General features: G+C 37.4%; 1 protein-coding gene across 1 annotated transcript in view; it reads right to left on the bottom strand.

Moving 5' to 3' along the window:
• Positions 1–2,931: 2,931 nt before the first annotated feature.
• GABRG3 (gamma-aminobutyric acid type A receptor subunit gamma3) overlaps positions 2,932–23,579 on the bottom strand; it is an 846,991-nt gene continuing 826,343 nt past the window's right edge. Inside the window, exons 8-10 of the mRNA XM_070774998.1 lie at positions 20,568–20,764; positions 19,799–19,858; positions 2,932–11,809 (exon numbers count right to left, since the gene is read on the bottom strand). Coding sequence (XP_070631099.1) covers positions 11,528–11,809; positions 19,799–19,858; positions 20,568–20,764 — 539 coding nt within the window. The 3' untranslated portion in view covers positions 2,932–11,527. The remainder of the gene's footprint in view (positions 11,810–19,798; positions 19,859–20,567; positions 20,765–23,579) is intronic.

The raw sequence follows: 23,579 nt of genomic DNA, 5'->3' as shown, positions 1-23,579 counted from the left end.
AGTCAACCCTTCGCATGAGGTTGTCAAAGTACTGGAGTTTCAGCTTTAGCATCATTCCTTCCAAAGAACACCCAGGGCTGATCTCCCTTAGAATGGACAGGTTGGATCTCCTTGCAGTCCGAGGGACTCTCAGGAGTCTTCTCCAACACCACAGTTCAAAAGCATCAATTCTTCGGCCCTCAGCTTTCTTCACAGTCCAACTCTCACATCCATACATGACCACTGGAAAAACCATAGCCTTGACTAGACGAACCTTTGTTGGCAAAGTAATGTCTCTGCTTTTGAATATGCTATCTAGGTTGGTCATAACTTTCCTTCCAAGGAGCAAGAGTTTTTTTAATTTCATGGCTGCAGTCGCCATCTGCAGTGATTTTGGAGCCCCCAAAAATAAAGTCTGACACTGTTTCCACTGTTTCCCCATCTATTTTCCATGAAGTGATGGGACGAGATGCCATGATCTTAGTTTTCTGAATGTTGAGCTTTAAGCCAACTTTTTCACTCTCGTCTTTCACTTTCATCAAGAGGTTTTTTAGTTCCTCTTCACTTTCTGCCATAAGTCAAGTAATCAAGTGAGAGGACATTGTGTATAATACTTTTGAGCTGAGAACAACTGTGATTGATTTCTGTGGATCCCTACTAAACACTACTGACCTCATTGTACCATTTTAGCACATTCTTTAGATGCCCTTTTATTTTTCTTAAATTTTATTTAAAATTATTAGTATTTTAACATATATACTAATCTATTATCTTTCAAATTCTTTTCGCATTTAGATTATTACAGTATATTGTGCAGAGTTCCTTGTGCTATACAGCAGATTCTTGTTGGTTATCAATTTTAAATATAGTAGTGTGTCCATATCAAATACAAACTCCCACTCTTTCCCTTCACTCCACCCTTCTCCCTGCTAACCATAAGTTCATTCTCTATGAGTCTTTGCTTTATAAATAAGTTCACTTATATTTTTTTAGATTCCACATATAAGTGATAACACATGATTATTTGTCTTTGTCTGGCTTACTTCACTTAGTTGGCTTACTACTTTTTGTTGATGTTATTTAGTCACTAAATTGTGTCCGACTCTTTTGTGACCCCCTTGGATTGTAGTCTGCCAGGCTCCTCTGTCCATGGGATTTCTCAGGCAAGTGTACTGGAGTCGGTTGCCATCTCCATCTCCACAGGATCTTCCAAACTCAGGAACTGAATCCACTATCTTCTGCATTGTAGGCGAATTCTTTACCAGTGAGCCACCAGGAAAGCCCATAATAATCTCTAGGTCCATCCATATTGCTGCAAATGGCATTAGTTTTTTCTTTTTAATGCTTGACTAATATTCTATTGCATATATGTACCACATCTTTATCCATTCACCTGTTGATGAACATTTAGGTTGCTGCCATCTCTTGGTTATTGCAAACAGTGCTGCAATGAACATTGGGGTGCATGTATCCTTTTGATGCATGTTTTTCTACAGATATTTGCCCAGGAGTGTGATTGCTGGATCATGTGAAACTATTTTATTTTCTCAAGGAACTTACATACTGTTCTCCATAGTGGTTGTACCAATTTACATTCCCCGTGCCCTTTTGAAAAAAAATATTCCTTTCCAAAGAAAAACATGTTTAAATTAATTAAAAAGTAAATTTTGGCCTTAGTAAAAAAAAAGTTCTTAGAAATTCACTCCATAACGTCCAAGTTTTCAAGACACTAGCTGCAGAGTGTAACACTTAAGCACAGAAATTCTGAAGTACATAAAGTCATATTTCCAGCCCTTGAACTCTTTTTCCACATTTTCCCAGGTCTTTAACATTGGGAAAGCCTAAACTTTCTTATCAGTATAAAGGTGATAACAACAGTACCTCCTTCACGGAGTACTAGAAGGACTGAATGATTCATCGTGTGCAAAGTTCTTAGCACATAGTCCTGCATAAAAGACAGCTGTGATTGTAATCTATCTATGAAGAGGCCTGTAGAACTGGTCACAGACCAGGGACAACTTGATGATTCTGGTAAGAGGGAGAGATTAATGAAAATGAAATGTTCACCATCATTCAAACATAGATTGAAGTAATCCAGAAGTAATTTTTGGAAATACCAAACTATATACTTCTGACGCATCCAGCTGACATCTGAAAACCTTATGTCAGGTTCAGAAGCCTGTGCTAAGTCTTGGAGAAGAAGTGGAAGCTGGCAGAGGCAGAAGAAAATGTCTCATAGCTGGCCCCGCTCCATTCCGTCAGTGGAGCACCCATCTAGGAGCAGGCTGGGCTGTCTTACTGAAGTCATAATAGGTGAGCTAGGAGACCTGATGCTTGTTTTCAGTAAAATGTGCTCAGTTCAAATTGACCAAAGTGGAGTGTAAAGTCTGTCTGTCCTCAATGGTGGCCATTGGTTTATGATCATATTTACTAAGCTAGGCTTTTACTTTAGTTTGGGGCTGCAGCCCTTTCTCACAGAGTGGCTATTCAGACTTTAAGAGTAATCAGTTCTCCCTTTCACATTCATGGATAGTGGAGGGTCAGAAACTCAGAACCCTGCTCATAGTATTTAATCACACCTGAGCTGTAGGTGAGGCCCTGGAGACTAACACTTGCCTCCTTGCTTGGCCAGAGTGGGATTTCAAGCTCTCCATGGGCAGGGGTGGGTGTGTTGTTTGGGCTTGTAGGGGAGTCTCTGTTTCTGGGCTTCATCAAGAGTGGAGAAGGGCACATGCTTTGAACATAAGTCACTTGTAACCTCCCCCCTCTTTCTTAACATTTGCAGAATCTGCCTCTGGGTAGTGTTAGCAGAAGGGTGAGCCTCCGAGAGGGGCAGTTGATGTTACACTCCCGCCAGTGGGAAGGCCCCCCACCCATGTGGACCTGAAAGCCCATGCCTTTTCCCAGCCTCCTGTTTGGCCATTCAAAACAAGAAAGATACCTACTCTTGGCTCAAATATTTCTGACAACATGTGCATTTATTTGTATTAGAAGTACAAACATAGGAATCCAAATACAAATACAGAGGGCAGCCTAGCCCACCCCGAGCAGGGCACAGTGGGACCAGACTGGCGAAGCAAGGTGTAGTGCCTCCCATGTCTCAGTGCTGCCCGCATTGCCAAGGCACGTTGGACACAAGTGTGCCCACTTTTCTCTAGGAGCCGCACAGCTAACAGAGAGTCACATCCTTGACAGAGAGGAGGAGGATGGCAGGACCTCGGACCCAGAGCCAGAGCCTTCAGGCCCTCGTGGGATGACAGTAGAGCAGGGGCTGTTGGATGCCACTTGATGAAGGCAGGGACCCTGGTTTGGCCCTCAACCCACTTGCCTGGAAAGGGACCAGAGCACACATTTGTCCAGGGCAGGTCACCTCTCAGGACCAGCTCTCTACACTGAGCCTCTACACTGAGTGCTCAATGCAGATTCCAAGAAACCCTCACATTCTGCAATCCTTCTCCTCTCTCCCACTTGGAGGAGATGAATCCACAGGCAGGAAGGATTCCATCCATGCAGAGAGCAGATATGCAAATCTTCTCTGCCTTTCTGCCTGGAGCATCTCCTAGGGCACCTGACGGTTTTCCTTTATACACATGTTTCAAAAAGAGACGACTACATATTATGATTAACTCTTACATGTGGCACAGTTCACACTAAACCTGGTACTTTCTCACAATATACATGAAATCTGTGTCCTAAACAAGTGTTACAGAGGCTATTTGCCACCTATATCTTGAAGAACTACTTTTGGCTTATCAGTTAAAATAGACCACTATGCACAAATGACCAAGAAGTAACTTAAGTGTGCCCTAGTGAAAATGTGATGGTCTGCTTTCAGTAAAAGGCAGCCTCATTTGGACTTCAAAACAATTTCTGATCAGTTATTTAAGCTTGATTTTCTTTTTAAAGAAAAAATGTGGCCCCACGTTTTCAGGAAATAAAAAGATAGTTCTATCTGTTTCTTTCTTTTTTTTCCATAAAAAGAAAAAGCTTGAGAAGCTAATATGCTTTCATTAGGAAACTGTGCTCCTTTCTACTTGTTTCAACTATGTTTAGGGTGGTAGGTAGAGTAATACACACGCTAATAAGTTGTTCCAGTTTTACCACTGTACATAAGGATATAAACACACACGTCACTGCATGTAAACACAAGATGGCCCCTTACTCCTCATAAAACAATCCAGGCCTAATCCCTGAAAATTGTTGCTCTTTGTCAACTTTCCCCAGAGAATTCATTCATGAGGAATGAATCTCTCACTTAGTTCAGGAGCTGCTTATAAGGAAAAACATGTCATGTAGTTGCACAAACATATGCTTGTAAACATTGTTCACTAGCACAAAATTAATCATTTTGAAGGTCAAGAATGATCGAAAGTTTCCTTTTAAGTGTTTTCATAGAATTAGTCTAAACAGCTAATATAATAATAAATACTATAAATTTCATGAATATGTTTTGTGTCTATTTCTATCCAAAAGTAAAAATCTCAAGATATATTAGAAAGAGTCAAAGGTTAGACCCAAATTATATAATAAGAAGCATATTGATTGTCCGTTGGGGCTAACAGAAATCTGAAGTGTACATAGAAGCATTCATTTTAGGGAAAAATGATAGATAGTTCTTAGCCAATTTAAATGTTAACTTCTTGAAAAGGAATAAAAAACATCAAGCACCATAAAAACAACAAAAACCAAACCAAGACAAAATAAGAAACAAAAACACAAATCCACAAGCCACCAAAAAGTAATTGGGTGGAATATTCGCCTAAGGAATAATTTCAAATTCTGATTGAGGCAAGGTAGACAAACAGGACCTCTGGGACAAAGTACAGTTCTGGAAATGTTTCTAGGAAAGCAAATATTTGAACTGTGTATTTAATATTTAAACTGAAATAAAACTTTTTTATTTTCTCTTTTTAAGTTCTAATTTTGTTTTAGTTTGGAAAAGAAATTGAACTTTCATGTTGCATGAATAGTTAAGCTCTAGGATGCATACATGTATGCTCAGCAGTGTCCGACTCTTTGTGACCCATGGACTGTAGCCCACCAGGCTCCTCTGTCCATGGACTTCTCCAGGCAAGAATACTGGAGTGGGTTGACATTTCCTTCTCCAAGGGGATCTTCCTGATCCAGAGATCAAACCTATGTCTCTTGTGTCTCCTGCATTGACAGGCAGATTCTTTACAACTGTGAAACCCAGGAAGCCCCAAAGCACTAGTAAGCGTGTGTGTGTGTGTGTGTGTGTGTGTTCAGTCATGTCTGACTCTTTGTGACTCATGAACTGTAGCCCACCAGGTTCCTCTGTCCATGGAAATTTCCAGGCAAGAACACTGGAGTGGGTTGCCATTTCCTTCTCCAGAGGATCTTCCTGACCCCAAGGTCAAACTCATATCTCTTGCATCTCCTGCATTGGCTAGTGGGTTCCTTACCACGAGCACCACCTCAGAAGCCCAGCACTAGTGTGGAACCTGGAAAAGGATACATAGATGGTGATGATAATGATGATGATGATGATGGTGGTGGTGGAGGTGGTGGTGGTGGTGATGGTTATGACAGTAGTGATGATGATGATGGTAATGGCAATGCAGCATAATTTACTTCTAAAATCCTGTCATATTCAGCTGCCAACTTAAAAATTTGGTCAGCAAGTTAAATAAGCTTTCTGTCAATATATATCATTTAATTTCATTGAAAGTCACTTCAGAATGAAGTTGTTTTTTTTTTTTTTTTCTTTAAACTCTCTGTAGCTTCCAGGGTCACCCTGCCCTAACCAGTGCATGAAATCGGTAAACGGGGCAAGTTAGCTGAGTGGTGGATGCATTGACTGGAACTGCCACAGCTAGTTAGGGTGATGAGGTGTTCTAATCTCAACAAAGTGACTGAAGTGCTTCTCTGTGTATTGAGTGGCTTTCACCTGTCAATTGACAAAGCTGACACCCTAAATCCTTCCTTTTGTAAACAGCCAATGAAAACAAAATCTGCTGTAGTAAACAAGAACCAAATTAAAGTGCTCATCATTTGTTCCTGAAAATCAGTCTGGCACTGAGTTCTGCTTTTTAATGGAAAATAAGAGCTGTAATACTTTTTGTGGAAAAGTGGTTATTGGGAAAAAGAAAGAATCTCAAAGAGCTGGAAAAGGAGAAAATATAACAGCCACCTTCTCAGTCTGGGGGATTTCATTATTGGCAATCAATCTTCACTGTACTTTCCAACCTGCACAGTTTAAACTGTTCAGCAGTTAGAGACCATCCTTCCCTGCAGAAACCACTATCATCCTCACATTGTAGAACAGTCCACTGGGCTGAAAAAATGTTGCGTTGGGCTTATAAATGCCAACCCCCCCCCCCAAAACAAAACAAACCCCAAGGTGGTAGAGGTAGGTGATGATCTGATTAATTCAAGAAAAACAACTTTACATTTCCCTCTCATTACCTGAATGGCACATTCAAATATGTTGCTTTATGTGTGAGTGTACATGGGCATTGTGTGCATGTTCCTGTGTTATATCTACCTAATTGTTTTCTAGCTCATGTTTCTGTATAATACAATTTTAAAAACTGGCTTAGTTAACTCAAAACATTGAAGACTTGTTAGTAAATGTACTACTCTCTTAGGACTGATATGCTGCTGCTGCTAAGTCGCTTCTGTTGTGTCCGACTCTGTGTGACCCCATAGACAGCAGCCAACCAGGCTCCCCGTCCCTGGGATTCTCCAGGCAAGAACATTGGAGTGGGTTGCCATTTCCTTCTCCAATGCGTGAAAGTGAAGTCGTTCAGTTGTGTCCGACTCTAAGCAACCCCATGGATTGCAGCCTACCAGGCTCCTCCATCCATGGGATTTTCCAGGCACGAGTACTCGAGTGGGGTGCCATTGCCTTCTCCGTAGGACTGATATAAACCAGTCTAAACTTTGGTTTTTCTGTGAGCAGAGCAATGAGATTTAAGATGTTTCATTGACAACATTAAAACGAAAGCATCATTTAACTAGACATTTTGAAAAGAAAGTAGGAAACATTCTCTTTTGATCTAAATAGAACTGCTGCTAAGTCGCTTCAGTCCTGTCCGACTCTGTGCGACCCCATAGACGGCAGCCCACCAGGCTCCTCCGTCCATGGGATTTTCCAGGAAGGAGTACTGGAGTGGGGTTCCATTGCCTTCTCTGTAAATAGAACTAGGCTAGGTTTATATCCTGGAATTGCTAAGTTTTAATCAGAAGAAATTGTAAAAGAAGGAGTGAGAATGTCTAATGGCTGCTCTTCAAAGATTACCAGATATTTTATTTTAAAAGCCAAAGTTTTATTTTCCATAGATATGACTGGCTAAGTTGTTTACCTATTATCTCAACTCTTATTTCTGTCTTTTACGGTGTTTTATCCCCATAATCATAGAAATCTGTTTTTACAGTAAAAGGTAAGTTAACAAAGAATTTGAGAAGGGGTCGTTTAGCCTGAACTTTTACTTTTGGTCTTTGGATATGATTATACACTGTGGCAGTACTGTTAAGTTGCATGAATCTGAAGGTTTTCTACAGGCAAATTTGAGGGGAAAAATGTACAGATTACACACTACCTCAGTTTTGGGAAATTTGAAGGGGACTTCAATAGAAAATTTTGAGTTTCACATTACAGTGTGTTTACTATCTAATTCTTTCTTTCTTATTTACAGACATCTTTCTGAATATTTTTAAACGTGATGGTGTTCTGAAGTCTAATAGTAAATATTTCAGCGTGCATTTGCATCAGATTATCCTTATCTCGTCACTCACATTTTGTCTTTTTACAGAAATTGAGGATGAAATTTCATATGTATATAAATTTCAGAACACATCAGACAGTAGCAAGATCGTGGAGAGAATTAAAAATGTTTGTATTTTGAGAGCACTGGTTTGGTATAGCAAGTATAATGGCATGGAGACTAGTTAGAGTCCTTAAAGTCTTCAAAGGAAACCACAGAAAGTTTTCAGTTATTGGCAGCCAAGATAAATGGATAAAAATGAGGTTTGTATTTGTTTTGAGTCGTAGCCCTTTTAATAAAGAATGCCCTGTTGTGGCAAGTATCCATGAATGCAAAATAGGGTTATCAATTACCATTCTTGCTTCCAGAGTGTGATATTTTGCAGAGGAACAAAAAAATCTGTCTCTACCTTTTTACTACAGCAAGCTGTGACCAGGTAAAAAGACTTGGTGTGAAGGTTCTAAGTGAACACTCACATTCTATCACAAGCGCAAATTGCACTGACTCTTAGATTGGCCCCGATTTCTCATATGTAGCCTGAAAATGCTTTGTCATAAAGGAAAGGCATTGCTTCAATTAAAGAGTCCACAAAAATTTAGTTTTTAATTGATTTGATAATATAATTAAGGATAAAACTGTTGGGCACATAAAGAAATCTTGTCTTCACCATTCATAAATGATAAGTAAAATCTGGCATGAGATATATATGATCACAGGACATGAAAAATCTACATGATATATGTAATTTAAGATTTATGTGTTATTTTAAGGCATATGCTGGGTAAATTAGGGACAGTATTGACTGGGTCCAGAGTAAGTTATAGCTGTATTGTCCTTCTCAGTCATGTATGTGACAGTCTGTGTTCTGGCCTGTGGTATTCAGACTTTGCAGAAACTGAAACTTTCTAAGATCCGAAGATGCATTTTGCTCTAATTCCATTGGTGTGAAATTTCTTTTTTCTCTGTGAAATTTCTTTTTTCTCTGTCCAGCCTAGATGCAGCTTAATAGAGACAGTCACAGTTGTAAGTATGAGGTATGGTGGTCAGAAATTAGAATTTTTTGTCAAAATGTGGAACAGTCATTTCCTTAATTTAGCGTTTCTAAAAGTGAGGAGCACAGTAGCACTTTTGAAATGCAGGTCACTCAACTTCCCTACAGCTGCCATCTAGCCACCAAATATCACTCCCCATTCTACATGCAAAGCAATCTGGGTGGAGCTGTAAGGATGTAGTATCTGTGAACAGTCTTGCACAATGCTCACCATACATACCCTACTAACCAAGCATACTGGTGAAAGAGAGTCCTTCAGTTAAAGAGTGATACAGTCCCTTCACACTATCCCAGTGCTCATCCTCTTCCTTCTTCCATAAAGTAAACTCATACCTACTTAAAAGCATGCCCCTGAGCTCTGCACCTGTGTGAGGTACATACCAATTTCCTTTATTGAAGACTGAAATGGTTTATCTGGGGAGCTGGGATCAATAAGGAGAACTTAAATGGGCAAGCTGCAGAGAAGCAGGCATTGATGTGTTCTCAGGGAATGCTTTTGTTCTTCTTAGTAAGATCCCGTAGTGGATAGATGTGCAGAAATCCAGTTTAGGCTCTGTGATCTGTTACACTCTCTTGAGGTGAATGTTCTGCTTCATGGAAAAGGAACCATAAACCAGTGTGTTTAGATCAGCAGAATGACTGATACTGGGAGGGAGAGATTGGTTGGATTCAGAAAACACAGATGATCCTATACTTAAAATTTCATAAGAGTTGCCAATGATGCTCAATTATTGAATGGCCTTGAAATAAGAGGCCTCAGTAAAAAATTTTAAAGGTAAAGTTGGACTTAATATATGCGATAAAAATGTTTTTAAGTTATTTTTCTGCCAAGAAAATTCAGCTCCTTCCAGAACTTTTTAAAAAAAGAAATAATGAATTGAAAATTTCATATTGCTATAAAGTTGAGAATTGTGTTTGTAGAAGAACCTTGGGATGCTCTCCCTGGGTGTTTAGTTCCTCTGGTGGGATGTGGTCAGGGCACCTCCAGAACCCTTCCCTGCTGTTGAGTGAGTGGGAGGTTGATGCCTGAGAGATAGGACGAGACTGCTAGTAGGTACAAGTCTCCAATAGCACAGAAATTTCTGTTGGGCTAATAGATTCAACCTGTTTCTCCACAAATACTTACTGTTTCTTGTGTTTTAAATTGGACTTTCAAAATAAAAACCAATTGGTTTGTGGCCTATGTAATAAGTATCAAATCAAAAGGCATGGAAGGAGTTGACAGGAAGTAACTCAATGTCTCACATTATATAGACTTTTCCTTGAAAATTGGGTGATAAAGATCAATATATTTGCATTCACTTGATGTTCATAAAAATTGACTCATCTAATTTCAACTCTTCTGGTCTCTTCCATTCCCATGTCTTCTGTGTCTGGTCTGCATTCATTAAACTGTATGAATTAGCACTTTTATATACTTTTCCTGCATAATGTTTTACCTTTTTTTCTGAATAATAATAGTATGCACAATACATAATTAAAATAAAATTATATGGTTTCCAATAAAACAAATTCAATTTTCTATGTGATAAAGATGAGAAGCAGAGTTAGTACCAAAATTTTAATAATGGCAAAGCATCTGTTAAACTAATGGTAAGACTTTTTTCCCCCTATCTATGGTGGAAAGCTTCTGAAGAGTCTTGTGAAGTACATACTAGCATCCAGTTATAACAAAGAACTAATATCAATAAGCAAGTTTGCTTTGTGTTATAAAAATATCAAAAGAGTAATAATTTCAAGGTTTCTTTTCCTTTAGCATCTTGCTACCTATCCTTATTTGAAAATATAAAATAATTTTTTTCATCAAAATATATCATTGATGATAGCCATGACCCATTGTTTTGCATCTAAAATTGATTTGACTTGAAAGTTAATATTCACTAAGAAAAATTTGTAAAAATTCTATCTACATTTCTTTCACACTCTGGAAAACAATTTCAAAACCAAAGCTTGTGAATGCTATATACCTTTCTTTGCAAGGTAAAGATAATCATTGAACCTATAATAGAGTATACTCTGGGGTTGCCTCTTGGTCTAGTAAAAGACAATTCTTAGGATAAAATGTTGAACTTATGATGTTCAGAGATAGTAAACCTCTTTGACTTCAGCAACATGAGAATTTTGAAAATCAGACTGTTTCCTCAACTGAACACTTGTGGATGAAACAGATATAACCTTTCCAAACTTAGGGTGAGGTTATTAGATAAAAGTACACCAACCAGTGAAGGTGGTGACAGAGCAAAGAGGCCACAGAGAGAGGAACTGGGTGGTAACTCACTGCAGTTCACACTTGAACTCAGGCTGCCGGTGGCTGACGTCAGCATGAGTGTCTCAGTCAACAGCGACTCTGTGCAGCTGGGCGCCAGTGCTGCCGAGGGCCCAAGTAAAAATACAGAAAGGGTGGAGTCTGAGAGAGCTTCTCAGATATTTGCTTGTACGTTTCACAGATTTCTTCACAAAAGAAAATTGGGAACTGCTTCCAGTATCCAAAACACATTTATAAATATCACCAAGCTACAGATTCAGCAAAGGATTAGCAAGAAGATCACTTTAACACTCAGTTAACTTGTGTGTGCACACGCATATATCTGTGGGTTTGAAATACGTAATAGAAATATCTGCCACATATTCCTACACTGCTCAAAAGTGATGTATTTCAGATAAACTGAGCAGTGTCTTCCTTGCTACTCCAGTTAGTCACTACTGGTCTGGGGACGATGAAAGTTTAGAGGAGAGTCTAATGCTCTTCACTTATCACCTGGAAGAAGAGTTAGAGATAGAGGTATCCCACCCAATAAACCAAGTTGAAGAGCAGGAATGATGTAGGGAAAAAGACCCGTGAGTATGAGTCCAGTTCCAAGATGTCTATGTGAATATGTCCTTTTCTCCAAGATCCTGATTTGCATTCTTCATAGCAGCAGAAGAAACTCTGACAGTCTTTGCCATCCAAACACTCATAGACACAGGTATCTTCTAATTCCTGCCAGTACACGGAATTGTTTAGAGTAACCTTTACAGGTGGTGGTGGCCTCATGTCAAGGAGAGAATAGTTCTGCAGACAACAAGAACAACACAAAAGTCATCATGAAATGCATCAAGGACAGCTCGAGATGAATCAAGCAATAAGCATAGATTATGCCTGTCCACAAATAACGGTGACAATGCTGTGCCCCATGCCTGCTCCCCCATCCCTGCTGTGGAGAGTTCAATCTCTGCAAATCTAATGGAAAAACAAAACACTAGAGTTCAGTTTTCAAAACTTGTGTTTCTCAGATGACTGATAAGGGAGATTCAGCATTTTTTCAAATGTGTACTAGACATTTCAAGTCCCTGTTCTGCCTACTTCTTTGCTGATTTGGAGCATATATGCACACACATTATATACAATTCTTCAAATGTTAAACAATACTTATATAAACTTGTGGAGAAATAAATTTCTTCTCTTTCTAATTAGCAGACAGTAAAAAAGCTATGGTGTGTAGGAACGATAAGAGAGAATCTTCTTGTTCCACGTAGTTCAGGTTAAAAAATGAGCTTTCAGTGTGTGAACACCAGACATTGCTTGTCATCTCTTGACAGTCAAAAATTGTATACAATTGGAATGTTTTGTTTTCTACTTCACAAGCTCTCTTCCTGATGTGGAGAAGTCAATATTTGGGCAGATAAGGGGAGGGGATGACTTACAGTCACTCATAAATGAGAGGAATCATTCTTAACCTTGAGTAATGGCTTCAAATAGACTTGTCAATTCTTCAGGCAGTTGAAGAACTCTCCCATACAACTAAAACTGTGTACTAAATTGAAGTTTTTAGAGAGGATCAGTTCAGTTCAGTTCAGTCACTCATTCACTCAGTCACATCCAACTCTTGCAACCCCATGGACTACAGCACACCAGGCTTCCCTGTCCATTTATAGAGGACAAATTTCTAAGTTTGACTGAATAACATATGAAAACTAAAAACCATGGTTGTCTTTCTGTTCTAATTTTATTTATGCTGCAGGAACTGAGGATCTGAGGTGTCAAAGGGAACTGTATGTGTCAGTGGAGGCTGAAATCAAGGGAGAGGGATGCACACAAGTCCTTTGCTTAATGCTGGAAGAGAGGTCTTTCAGAATTCATCATGAATACTATATATATATTTATTATATATATTATTACATATATTTTATTAATACATATATTATATAATATATATAAAATAATATCATATATATTATGTTTATATATATACACAATATTGTACATTGTATAGACAATATATAATATGTAATATATTGATTAAAATAATTAATTACAATTATTAATATAATATACAATAAATTATATTGTATACTATACTGTCTACATAGTATATTATATAATATACAACAATTAATTACAATTTATTAATTATAATATTGTAAAATTGTGATATTATAATTATTGCAATATTGTAATATTATTGTACTATTGTAATATATTATTGTATATATTATTGTAATATATAAAATATTGTATATGTATATAATATATATGATATAATTATGTATAATACATGATATATATCATTATATAATATACATATATATAATATAATATATTACATTAGCAAGAAGAGATAAGAAAGCCTTCTTCAGCAATCAATGCAAAGAAATAGAGGAAAACAACAGAATGGGAAAGACTAGAGATCTCTTCAAGAAAATCAGAGATAACAAAGGAACATTTCATGCAAAGATGGGCTTGATAAAGGACAGAAATGGTATGGACCTAACAGAAGCAGAAGATATTAAGAAGAGATGGCACAAATACACAGAAGAACTGTACAAAAAAGATCTTCATGACCCAGATAATCACAATGGTGTGATCACTGACCTAGAGCCAGACATCCTGGAATGTGAAGTCAAGTGGGCCTTAGAAAGCATCACTACAAACAAAGCTAGTGGAGGTGATAGAATTCCAGTTGAGCTATTCCAAATCCTGAAAGATGATGCTGTGAAAGTGCTGCACTCAATACGCCAGCAAATTTGGAAAGCTCAGCAGTGGCCACAGGACTGGAAAAGGTCAGTTTTCATTCCAATCCCAAAGAAAGGCAATGCCAAAGAATGCTCAAACTACGGCACAATTGCACTCATCTCACATGCTAGTAAAGTAATGCTCAAAATTCTCCAAGCCAGGCTTCAGCAATATGTGAACTGTGAACTTCCAGATGTTCAAGAGGTTTTAGAAAAGGTAGAGAAACCAGAGATCAAATTGCCAACATCCGCTGGATCATGGAAAAAGCAAGAGAGTTTCAGAAAAGCATCTATTTTTGCTTTATTGACTTTGCCAAAGCCTTTGACTGTGTGGATCACAATGAACTGTGGAAAATTCTGAAAGAGATGGGAATACCAGACCGCCTGATCTGCCTCTTGAGAAATTTGTATGCAGGTCAGGAAGCAACAGTTAGAACTGGACATGGAACAACAGACTGGTTCCAAATAGGAAAAGGAGTACATCAAGGCTGTATATTGTCACCCTGTTTATTTAACTTATATGCAGAATACATCATGAGAAACGCTGGACTGGAAGAAACACAAGCTGGAATCAAGATTGCCGGGAGAAATATCAATCACCTCAGATATGCAGATGACACCACCCTTATGGCAGAAAGTGAAGAGGAACTAAAAAGCCTCTTGATGAAAGTGAAAGTGGAGAGTGAAAAAGTTGGCTTAGAGCTCAACATTCAGAAAACGAAGATCATGGCATCTGGTCTCATCACTTCATGGGAAATAGATGGGGAAACAGTGGAAACAGTGTCAGACTTTATTTTTCTGGGCTCCAAAATCACTGCAGATGGTGACTGCAGCCATGAAATTAAAAGATGTTTACTCCTTGGAAGGAAAGTTATGACCAACCTAGATAGCATATTCAAAAGCAGAGACATTACTTGCCAACAAATGTTCGTCTTGTCAAGGCTATGGTTTTTCCTGTGGTCATGTATGGATGTGAGAGTTGGACTGTGAAGAAGGCTGAGTGCTGAAAAATTGATGCTTTTGACCTGTGGTGTTGGAGAAGACTCTTGAGAGTCCCTTGGACTGCAAGGAGATCCAACCAGTCCATTCTGAAGGAGATCAGCCCTGGGATTTCTTTCAAAGGAATGATGCTAAAGCTAAAACTCCAGTACTTTGGCCACCTCATGTGAAGAGTTGACTCATTGGAAAAGACTCTGATGCTGGGAGGGATTGGGGGCAGGAGGAGAAGGGGACGACAGAGGATAAGATGGCAGGATGGCATCAGTGACTCGATGGACGTGAGTCTGAGTGAACTCCGGGAGTTGTTTCTGGACAGGGAGGCCTGGCGTGCTGCGATTCATGGGGTCACAAAAGTCGGACACGACTGAGTGACTGATCTGATCTGATCTGATCTGATAGTACTATAAATACAATATCAATAATAATAATATAATAACAATAATATAATAAATAAATAAGAAACATATCATATAATAATAAATATATTATATATAATATACATATATAATAAATAAATAATAAATATATAATATAATAATAAATATATTATATGTATAATATATCATTATATATAATTCTATATTCTATATTATATTATATATCATAATATATACTATATGCATATAATTATATAAATTATATATTATATATAATAAATGTATATGTTTTATATATATCATATAAATATAAATATTATATATCAAATATGTAATATATTATCATTATATATTTTATATATTATATATATAATAAAATATAGTATTATATGATGTATATAATATACTATATATAATCTACAATATAACATACATACAATATTATATATATAATATATTTAATATGTATATTATATATTAATATATTAGATATATTATATAATCATATTATATATGTTATATAATATATAATAATATATACTATATATACATATACAATATGTATATTGTATATATATACAATGTATATATTGCATACATATATACATGTATACATGTATAATAATATACAATATGTATATATTATAATATAAATGATATAATCTGTTTCATATAATATATATAATATACATTATTATATATAATCTGTATAGTTACATAATATATAATATACAATATTTTATATAATATATAACATGTATAATAATATATATAAAATGTATATCAATTGTATTATATTATACCTTATTATATTATTTATATTATAATATATATTGTTTACACATATTAATTGATATATATTATAATGGTGAAGGCAATGGCACCCCACTCCAGTACTCTCGCCTGGAGAATCCCATGGATGGAGGAGCCTGGTGGGCCGCAGTCCATGGGGTTGCTAAGAGTCGGACACCCTCAGTCGTGTCTGACTCTTAGCGATCCCACTTTCACTTTTCACTTTCATACATTGGAGAAGGAAATGGCAACCCACTCCAGTGTTCTTGCCTGGAGAATCCCGGGGACGGTGGAGCCTGGTGGGCTGCTGTCATATATATTATATATTTATATAAAACTAAAACCCATAATTACAAGGAAATATGGCACCTTTTTCCTTCTACTTCTGGATATTACATTGATTGGATATTTTTCTAGCTCTGTGGTAGAGGATTCAGTTTCACTACTGGTAGCCTTTGGGGCATGCTTTTAATTGGGAAATGTCTGTGTGAGGACTAACCTAAATCAAGATGCTCTGGGCCAATAGCCAGTCAGGGGGCCATGGTGCAGCTGCCTACTTTCTTCTACAATTCTAGGCAATCGGAAGAAATAAAAACCTTGGTGTTCCTCAGGTTCTAGTGTCGGTGCATGTTCTCCAGGTTAATGGTTCTTAAACCTGAGTGGGTGTAAATTTCACCTGGAAGTTTGCTGAGAAAAGCAAATTCCTGACTTTGCTCTGGTTCATTTGATGAATTTGTTTTTTTTTTTTTTTTTTTTATAATTTCCAATTAGAAAAATCTGCTTTTATTAAATAACAATTGTACATGTGTTTTGACAGTGTTCAGTCAGATTTTCATCCTTTTATTTCTTCAACCTTTTTAACTGTGCAGTGTCACACAAAGATGTCCAGCCATTACAAGCAGGCAGGACCAACATGAGGAGCTGACTCAAAATGGGCATCAGAAATCTCTGCAGGGATGGAGACAGCTCACTAGAGATTAAAAGGATGCCCAACAAGGGAACATGCTAAAAAGCGTATGATTTCTGAGGACAAGAGAGAACTATATACCTCACTTCTTCATTTAGAGAACTAAAATCCATGATCACTGAAACAAATAATAAGAGATCTCTAGTTATATCTTTATAGCTCACTGTTGAAAAATGACTTATTACAATATCGAAATAAAACTTATAATGTTGAGAACTGTAAATAGCCATATGTTAAATTGTTTAAGTACTTCTTTAAATTCAGTCCCCCCCTGCCATTTGTCAAGATAATTTCAACTATGCCCCAAATAGAGATTTTAATTAATGAATCTCCAGGGTCATCTTCAGCCCAGCTAGTCCCTGCCTGACTCACACCTGTTTTGCTTCTTTGTATAATGCAGTTCCTTGACTTCTTCAGAACCACTGCACTTCCTGGGCAGCAAGTACTACTGCATACTCAGAGTGGACTAGCCTTGTATTTTATGGGTTAGGTTAACTGAGGCACAGAACAGTTTGGACGACTTACCCCCAAAGCAACATATGACCCTCAGGGGGCCAGCTCCTGTCCCTGGTTAGTGAGAGGCTGTTCATCTCTGCTTTTCCTTTTTGAGGAGAGTGGCCCCTTAACTAACCTAACACTAGATATTTCAGAATAGAACTGAAGACATTATCATCCAACAGTTGAAAAACCCCAGTTTTTTTTTTTTTTTTTTTGTCTTCTGAACTCCTGTTGAAGACTCCCTGATTATGTCATGCTAGCTGGCCTGGCACCCCACTCCAGTACTCTTGCCTGGAAAATCTCATGGACGGAGGAGCCTGGTAGGCTGCAGTCCATGGGGTCGCGCAGAGTCAGACACGACTGAGCGACTTCCCTTTCACTTTTCACTTTCATGCATTGGAGAAGGAAATGGCAACCCACTCCAGTGTTCTTGCCTGGAGAATCCCAGGGACGGGGGAGCCTGGTGGGCTGCCATCTATGGGGTCGCACAGAGTCGGACACGACTGAAGTGGCTCAGCAGCAGCAGCAGCATCAACTGGCCTGGAGCCCTTTCTGTGAATTGTTTTTGTATGTACTTTCTTTAGGGTCATTACATTTTCCAGCTTAAAAATTTCTTCCAGTTTTGTGGCTATTTTTTTCCCTCTATGTTAAACATTCTTTATTACTTTTGACTGTATCATTTCTATACCGAAGATGTCAATATTTCTTCCTCCACTCTTAGCCCCCTGGTTGTGTGTGATAATGTATTTTCTGGGCCTCAGACTATTTGTTCTGACTTGTCTCTGTTATTTAGCATCCTCTACTTCCACCCCTTCCCATTACCTTTCAGTCTGTTGCTATTTGGCAGCATTTGCTGGCAAAATCTATATCCACTGTGGCTTCCCGCAACTAGAAAAATGGCTTCACTTCTGTCAGAACTATAATGATACATACTTGCAGAGTATAGATAATTATACAATCTCCTGATGAAATTGACTGAAATGAACTGAACATAAGATGCTGATTAGCAGCTAGAAAACCACTTATCATGTACGGGTGGGCATAAAACATTCAGTGCAATTTGTGACTTCTTATGTACAAAGGGATAAAAATAATTAAAGTAAAAGTTGCCATATGGTAAAAGTGGTAGCTCACAATCAGTGATTTAAAGACATGTTTCTCAATTTTTCAATAGAGTCTTACATTAAGCTATATACTAAAAATTCAGGTAACACTAATAATTAAATACAACAATTTTTTAAATTGTGAAGATTCAGTCAATACTTATAGGACTTTACTTTCCCACATCTCAGTGTCCTTGTCAGTAGAGTGGGTTTTTGTGAAAATAGAATGAGTTGATAAATGAAAGTACTTAGAATATGTTGCCAAACAGAGTTAGCACTCAAAAGAAAGTCAGGGAGAGCTATGTCATTCTGAAGATAGGAAAGAACTTCCAAGCAGGACACAAGAGGCCGATACCACAAAAGGAAATGCTGATAGATTTGACAACAGGAGACTGAAGACACTGCATGTGGAAAAAAGCTCAAGAAATTGCAGTGACAGCATTATTAATGAAATCTGAAATAAAAACTACATACAAAACCAGACTAATATCCCTAATATATTCTATATGTGATTATATAAATTTTACATTGTATAAATGCAATAAATATAACTGGCAGATAGCATGCTACTTTAAAAAACTTAAAGGATAAAAATGTTATCAAAATTGTACAAAAACTTTTATAAAAATTAATGGACAGAAAAAGCAATTCACAGGAATATGTGAAAATCAAAAACAATTAAAAATATATTAAGCTTTATCAATAATCAAAGCAATGCCAATAGGAATAGTTTGTAGGAATTGTTTGTGTATTCAACTATTCAACTAAATGCAGGGAGAGTGACCCATATTGAGCAGTGAGTGACTCACACTGCTAACAAAACTGGTGGAATGTGATTTGGAAAAAAACATGCAATTCTTTGACCCAGGCATTCTGCTTCTAGGAATTAATACTAAGAAAATAGTCACAAGTATGTATAAAACTGTAGTGATAAAAATATGTTCAAAAGTGAAAAGTTGTGGATTAGCCCAGTGTCCAGCCAAGATCATCTGTGCATGCATCAATCATGAACATATGATGCAATCATCAAAATGATCCTACAAATTAATATTTTGACCAAGAAGTGTATTCAGAACATAATTTTGAGTTACAGAAATATGTATGCTATACACTAATCCCTGAGTAGAAGTGATTTTTTTCCCTTTATTTTCCAAATTTTCTAAGTTGAACATTTCTTTGTAAATACATTTTTTAAAGGGAGTACATGCATTACTCTTTGGTCTTCAATAGATGCATTTGTAAACAACAATATTTTTCAATTGTAGTTTACACAAAGTTCTCAGAAATATTTACATTTGCAATGCTATACGTACAGACGGTGCTTGTAGGCTTATCCTTTCATGAATCCATCTTGAGGAATCTGCATGTAGTAACTACGAGGAAAGCAGAAAAAGCCATTGAAAACTGCCATGGAATCTGTATTACAGAACACTCTGATAATGAATAATCTTTAAGATGTGATTACATCAGTCCATGCCACTGGTAGGTGAAGCTGAAGACTGCTTGATAGTCACATTCATATCTTCTGAATACCGATCTTGTTTTTAAAAAGCCTTATTAAATTAACTATTTATATCATGTATAAAATCCTTATGAATAAGAACCATTTACCTCAAAATATTCTTCTACTACCTTCTGAGAAAATCTTTAAAAAAATTTTTTTTTTGCATTTTTTTCTTTTTTAAAAAATTTATTTATTTTAATTAGAGGCTAATTACTTTACAATATTGTATTGGTTTTGCCATACATCAACATGAATCCACCACGGGTGTACACGTGTTCCCAATCCTGAACCCCCCTCCCACCTCCCTCCCCATACCATCCCTCTGGGTCATCCCAGTGCACCAGCCCCAAGCACCCTGTATCCTGCATCAAACCTGGACTGGCGATTTGTTTCTTATATGATATTATACATGTTTCAATGCCATTCTCCCAAATCATCCCCCACCTCCCTCTCCCACAGAGTCCAAAAGACTGTTCTATACATCTGTGTCTCTTTTGCTGTCTCGCATACAGGGTTATCGTTACCATCTTTCTAAATTCCATATATATACGGAGAAAATCCTTGCTACTGGAACTCACCGATGTTTTTTTCTTAGTGGTAGGTGGTTTTCTGCAACTTGAATAGTAGTTGAGGGTAGCATACTCCATCAGAGCAGCAAAGACAAATAAGAAGCACACAGTCACGAAAAGGTCCATGGCAGTCACATAGGACACCCGGGGCAAGGAGTTCCTGGCTATGGTGCTGAGTGTGGTCATGGTCAGCACTGTGGTGATGCCTGCACGGGGGACACACGGCAAGCTGTAAGAGACGCTGGACAGAATCCCTCCATTCCACACGCTGCTTTATTTTTACGTGAATCCTCCTTCTTGGCATTGCGTAAACGTAATAATACTTTTCATTGTAATGTACATATAATATTATAAGCAACATTTCCATAATACATTTTATTATAGTCTTCACAATATTAAAATATATGAATTAAGTTGATATCATCCCATTTATTCAGTAATTTTTGTATTGTTTGACATTTTTTAAAAATATATTTTTAATGAAAGTGAGATTTGCAGTCCCCTATACTTTGTCTGTTCCTCATCTCACACTTTTCTTCTGGCCAGGTAAACTAGTTCCTGTCTTACTTCTCCTTCTGTATACAATTTGTAAACTCACCTTTTTTTGAAGACTCAGCAGAAACACCACTTTTTCTGAGGCAAATCACTTTATAGTACTCCAGGCAGAGCTGATAATACACACATCTTCACTATTCCTATACATTCTACGTGCCTCATTTTTTGCATGGTCACAGAGAGTTGCTATGTCTTTGTGGTCTGCCTCCCTGCATAGAATGTGTGATCTTTAAAAGCAAAACTATATCTTGCTCATCCTTTCTTGCCCATTACATAGCACCATGTCTAGCATTCTAACTATTTCAATAAATGCTTTTTATGAGTGCATTGATTCATTGGTTAATTAGTTAACTAATCACAGTATTAATCTGACTTTATTTCATATATGTTGGCCAACACTAAAGATTTAATCAAAGACTGTGGAGCAAATTTAAGAGATGTATATGTGATAGAAAGATCAGGTAGACATGACAGATGAATGCACATTAGTTCCTATCTTTACAGTAGTATCACAGCTCTTGTTTAGTGCCTCCCTGGTCTGTCAATCAGCAAGAAATTGTAGAATAAGTCAAATAGAACAGCATGCACAGCATGGTCAGGTGTACAGGATATTGAACTAGAAGTCAAAGCCTTCAGCCTTGCTCTGGGCCTTCCCAACATTTGGTCAGATAAAGCCACTTACCCTCTTTAAATCAGTTTCTTTAATCAGTACAGTGAAAACAGAATGTCAGGCTCTCCTTATTGCAGGTGGGAAAGTTGTGATACATTTTGTAAAAATGCATTGTAAATTTGAAAAGTATACACTGATGGCAGGTAAATTTTTATGAAAAACATAGATTTTGTAATAAATGTTCAATTTAACATTTTCAAAATGTGGTGACCATGTTATGTCTAAAGAATTTGTAGGTAGGGCTTCCCTGGTGGCTCAGATGGTAAAGTGTCTGCCCACAATGTGGGAGACCCGGGTTTGATCCCTGGGTTGGGAAGATCTCCTGGAGAAGGAAACGGCAGCCCACTCCAGTATCCTTGCCTGGAAAATCCCACGAACAGAGGACACTGGTAGTCTACAGTCCATGAGTTTGCAACAGTCAGACACAACTGAGCAACTTCACTTTCACTTTCATTTTCAAGAAATTTGCGTATTTTTACTAAATTTCTTCAAAAAATTTTAAAGTTGATTCTTCTTCTCTTTTCATTTTGGAGTACCAGTTGAAGTTGTGTTATACATCTCTATATTGTCCCACAGATCACTGAGGCTCTGTTCAGTTTAGTTCACTTCAGTTCAGTCACTCAGACATGTCCGACTCTTTGCGACCCCATGAACTGCAACATGCCAGGCCTCCCTGTCCATCACCAACTCCCAGAGTTCACTCAAACCCATGTCCATCAAGTTGGTGATGCCATCCAACCATCTCATCCTCTGTCGTCCCCTTCTCCTCCTGTCCTCAATCTTTCCCAGCATCAGGGTCTTTTCAAATGAGTCAGCTCTTCACATCAGGTGGCCAAAGTATTGGAGTTTCAGCTTCAACATCAGTCCTTCCAATGAACACCCAGGACTGATCTCCTTTAGCATGGACTGATTGGATCTCCTTGCAGTCCAAGGGACTCTCTAGAGTCTTCTCCAACACCACAGTTCAAAACCATCAATTCTTCGGAGCTCAGATTTCTTTATAGTCCAACTCTCACATCCATACATGACCACTGGAAAAACCATAGCCTTGACTAGATGGAACTTTGTTGACAATGTAATGTCTCTGTTTTTTAGTATGCTGTCTAGGTTGGTCATAACTTTGCTTCCAAGGAACTTTCAATCTGCTCTTAAGCTCATTTAGTGATTATTTTCAATTTGACTATTATACATCTTATTCTAGAACTTCATTTTTAAGAAAGGTATTTGTTGATATTATCCATCTTGTCATTCACTAACATTGTATTTTCTTTTAAATCCTTGAACACCGTTATAATAGCTGCTTTAAAGCCCATATCTGCTGATTCAACATCAAAGTTGCATTTTAATGTTGACTTTTTTTCTTGATCATGGCTCACAATTATCTGCTTCTTAGAAAGCCTAGTAATTTTTTACTGTATATACAATATTGTAGATGATACATGATGGACTATGTAATTTTTTTAAAAGAATGTTGAATTCTTCCTTATAATAAATAGTTGATTTACTGGTGGTTTTGCTTGATTTGTCATGGCATGATTTGTTTCATTTAGGGGAAGTCTAGAGAATTGCTTTATTAAGCAGAGCCCTTCAGGTGTCTCAATTAAATATGCTAGTGTTGAGATTTCTCCACTCTTCTGGTCAGCAAATCTATTACCTGCAAGAATGATATATTTTTAGTATCCCTGTCCTCTTAACACCATGATGGCTACTCTTCGATAGGACTTGCATAGTTTCAAGTTGTGCAGAAATATTACTCTGTTTTGAAGCTGATCTTTAAAGTTATACTCACTATGACC

The sequence above is a fragment of the Bos indicus genome, chromosome 21, assembly GCF_029378745.1.
Source record: "Bos indicus isolate NIAB-ARS_2022 breed Sahiwal x Tharparkar chromosome 21, NIAB-ARS_B.indTharparkar_mat_pri_1.0, whole genome shotgun sequence".
Taxonomy (NCBI): domain Eukaryota; kingdom Metazoa; phylum Chordata; class Mammalia; order Artiodactyla; family Bovidae; genus Bos; species Bos indicus.
This window is presented reverse-complemented; position numbering and strand designations above follow the sequence as displayed.